The 4,087-nt window shown below is 53.8% G+C and overlaps 1 protein-coding gene across 1 annotated transcript; it reads right to left on the reverse strand.

The window, feature by feature from the left end:
• Positions 1 to 2,073: 2,073 nt before the first annotated feature.
• J7T54_001039 (uncharacterized protein) lies at positions 2,074 to 3,289 on the reverse strand (the record flags this gene model as incomplete). The annotated part of the gene is made up of 3 exons (XM_051510707.1): positions 2,074 to 2,547; positions 2,608 to 2,902; positions 2,964 to 3,289. The coding sequence occupies 3 exons, from the start codon at positions 3,287 to 3,289 to the stop codon at positions 2,074 to 2,076; spliced, it is 1,095 nt and encodes a 364-aa protein (XP_051358419.1).
• Between the last annotated feature and the right edge of the window lie 798 nt (positions 3,290 to 4,087).

Raw genomic sequence — 4,087 nt, forward strand, 5'->3', positions numbered from 1 at the left:
GTGGGTCGTAGCCCGTCAATACGGGTGCCATTTAGCACAGTGACTTTCACACGTCGAACACTTTCAGCGACCGGCGAAGCACAGCTTTATGTTCGGCAACTCGCCGTCCAAATAGAGAATTTTGCAAAACACACACTGTATGGAGCCCTTCTGAACCTTCGTGTTATTCTATTCGCTGGGAAGCTATGAATGCTCAAGACGCATGACCGCTTTGTGGTGAGTTTGTCGTTTCCTTGACACTAGCCAACAGTTCAGTAGGACCCGCCTGCTGCACCCGTGTCTTGTCGTAACCATGTCTTCCCTGATAGATGTCATCCCTTGGAAACGGTGCTATCCTGTTCAAGCCTTGCCTTGGGACTCACGGCGGGTGCATCTGTATATGATGGGCCAAGCGGGCGCATTCTACGCGACCCCTGCGGTTGGGAAGCTCTTACCAGGCTCAGAGTAGTCTGATCGACAGGGGCAGAATGCAGCCACTCCAGCTTCTGATGTCAAGCAGCTCGGGTGACGTGTGGCTGCCACACGGCAAGTCGTCGATCAATTGTGGCCTGGCCCGAAGTGGGAGCCCCCAGGCAGGTGCCCACAGAAGTGGTGGGGCTGTCACACCATCTCAATTTTAGTCTCTATTGCGGCTGCCACACTGGAAGGAAACCCCAGCCAAGAGTCCACATTATTGGCAGGGTCGTCACACCCTCTCCACTCTAGTCCTCCACTGTGGCTGCCACACGACAAGGACACCCAGCCCGGTGTCCACAATATTGGCAGGGCCACCACACCCTCTTGTCTCTCGTCTCCATCGTGGTTGCCACACAGCAGTCACATCCAGGCAAAGTGCCCACCGCGATGGCAGGGCCACCACACCCTCTCATCTCTCGTCGTCTCTCACAATCCACGGTGGCTGCAGCTGCCCATGGACGGTGCCAGGGCTGTCCTAGCCGAGGGTCGCAGTGAGCTTAGACAGACATCTCTCGGGCCTAGCCGTCGGCCATGATCTACCGTGGCTGCCAGATAGCGAGGTTGCCGGTCATGGGTGGCCTGGCCCAGGGGGTTTCCTTACGCAACGGCCCAAGAGCACCGCCGAAGCCATCACCCCCCGTCGAATCTAGTCTCTTTCTCTCGTGGTAAACTGGAAGAACGCGGCCAGCGATGGCTGATCCAACCTCATCTCGATATCCTAGCGAGATCCCCTGGGAAACTCGCAGCGAGAATGATGGAGTGCTGTATCCGTACCTGCTGCGGACCAGGCATCGACCTAGAAATGACTACCCTATTCTTATCATTGTTCCGACGTGTATGCGTTCTACTCACCCCAGGCGAAGGTTACACTGTCAAATTACCTATCTAGTGCACTTTCGTCGCTCAAAGGCTATATGTATCTATCAGTAAAGGCATTATCCTTTGCTGCGCGTGAAGAAGATCCAATCCCAGTGTCACAACTGACGTTTATCCTCGCGTACTTACATTTGTTGCGTAATACCTCCTGCCCTTTCAGAAAGGCCAAACAACCCATGTGATTGGATGACAGGAAGTACAGCCAGCCGCTGCAAGAAGGTGAGACTGGTATCACGATGTCGCTCGATCACTGTGTGGCATAACACCTGATGGCACGGCCACTACGCGCCACATTCGTGGTTGGCAATCACCAAAGAAATGAGCGTCCCGGGCGGACACAACCCAGTAGTAACCAGCAGCCCACGGTATTTGTACTCCTCTTTGGTTGGGCGCCCTGATTGCTGGCAATGAAGCGACACGTGGATGATGACATGTCGGCTGCAGTAATAGCTGCTGCCTCGGCGTCAGCGATTTTGTTTTCTCGCTGGCGCGTGAGTTTATTCAACATTGAAGCATCTCATCAATTCGAACGAAGAGATGATCGATGAGAATCTTGTTCAGTGCATGGCCCAACGACTTTTGAGCGCTGTCTAAACGAGTCCGATTGCCACGTGACATTGGCTGTGATACCACTTATTGTAGATGTTTTGACACACCAGCTAATCTTTGCTATCCCTGGATAATATTGCATTAATGGACATATAGTGTACGCGCTCCAAGTCTAGAACGGCTAGCTGAACTCTACCATTGCGGTGCTGCCAGTCCGTGAACAGCTGGCGCAGGGGCTGCCTGCAATTCCGGCGTGATGGGCTGAACCTCGAGTTCGAAGTCGATCGTCTTCCCGGACTGTGCCTCCATCATACACGAAATGATTGACCCCTCGAACTTCTGCTTCATCGCGTCGAACTCGGCATCCTGCCCGTTCAGGACCCTGTGGCTGACTCGGACGGCCGGGCCCCAAAGCGTGAACTGGAAGCCGGAGAAGTCGGTGTCGAAACCCAACGGCATTTCCCGCATGAGGCGTACAAGCGTTATGTCTCGGAAACCACCCTGGGGTGTCCACTCCTCGTTCTTCTCGGGATGCTCGCGAGAGATTACGAACCGGTAAGTAAAGTGGACTGCTGGTGGCTCTTTCGGCGCACGGTGTGCATCAGGCGTGGTTTGAGACGACGTTTGGGCCTTCTCGGCCTCAACGACTCTGAATCTATGTTGAGCCTGTTTGGGAGAGTCAACAGTCTGAGAGAGATAGAAAATGATGATTGAATAAGGACTGACCAAGGGCTGTGATGATTCACGACTGCTAGGCAACGCATATGAATCAGTGGGCGGCTTGTTAGCAGCGGCGCCCGATGCGCTAATGGTAAAAGGCTGGGAAGCGAGATTGGCGGGCTTGACATCCTCTTCAGTCGGCCAAATAGCGCTGATGCGGATCGCCTCGTCGATGTTGCTGGGCTCGCCGGGCCTCGTGGCATGTGCCCCCGACTTTGGCTGCTTCGCGCGCTTGTACTTGGCGTTGCGATACTGTTGAAGGTTGAGCCGAAACAGGAGGAGCTTGAGATTCTGTTGGATGCTGGTGAGATATCAGCCTGGATTCGAGAATGCGCGAAAAGGCTTCAGGAACTTCGACCTACATGGATTTGTCCTTTGTGTATTGAAGAGAAGAGGAGAAGTACCGCTTGCTGGGATCATCGGGCCAGAATTTTACACCTTTGCCGTCCCGGTCAAGGTACGCGTCCACCATCTCACTGAGACCAAGGTGGTGATCACGGCTCTTCCACTGGTGCAAATCCCGCCCTTCTGTGCCCGCAGCGGTGCGAAACACCCGGCGAAAGCTGCGCAGGTCGTCAATGAAGTCATGGCAGTCGTACTGCGGTTTGTCGCCCATTGCGAAGTCCAGCTCATGACGCAGTTTGCTGATGGTAGGAATCTGCGCAATAGTGCTGGGAGAAGAAGTCATCGCTGGGCGAAAAGAGAAGAGCGTCGCGCGATTTTACCAGCTCAAAGGCGGCAGATTCGCTAGAAGGAAGAGCTGATATGTTAATGGGTACTGTAGGAGAAAAAATGAGGACCGAGTAAGAGGAAGCATGCGAAAGACCATGAAGAGCAAAGAGAACGGGGGCAGATTCCCATGAAGACACAGCCCGAATGTGGGCAGTCTGGCCACACCCCTGCTGATGTAGTATTGATTTTATGCCCTCCAAGTCCCACTTACCACCAGAGCTGAAAAATCAAGACGTGTACAATCCTTGCTTGGCGGCGTCCAGGGAACCGCCTTCAACAACAACGACACCTTACCATCGCTGTGCCGCAGAAAATGGCAGGGAGATGCGGCCACAGAGCACGGTCGCTGGGCTTGGAAGGAAGCGAAGTGCATCTCAGAAGTGGAAAAAAGGGAAGAAACAGCGTGCAATGAGGACAAAGAGAAAATGCTGCGCTCGCCTATAAATACCCCGGTATGCCTCGATCTTCCTCGTCGTACTCTTGTTTCCTTCTCTCCTCTTCTGCTCCCTCCCTCTCACTCTGTCTCTTTCTGGTTGCGCTCCCCCTATTCCCCCACGATAGCGAGACTACTGGTTTCACTAGCGTTGGCCACAAGGAGGCGTGTAGGATTCAGAAGGAAAATCCAGAGCTCGTTACTTGATAAGCAAAACAGCACGTAGCATCAACCCTCTATATAGCTGGAGTCTTACCTCGCATGCTATCGGAAGGCACAACGCATGTCCTCCTCCAAACTTCATTTGATATGCCACGAAAC

Source organism: Emericellopsis cladophorae, assembly GCF_022114955.1.
Source record: "Emericellopsis cladophorae strain MUM 19.33 chromosome Unknown NODE_192_length_4602_cov_46_130829, whole genome shotgun sequence".
In the NCBI taxonomy this organism is placed as follows: Eukaryota; Fungi; Ascomycota; class Sordariomycetes; order Hypocreales; family Bionectriaceae; genus Emericellopsis; species Emericellopsis cladophorae.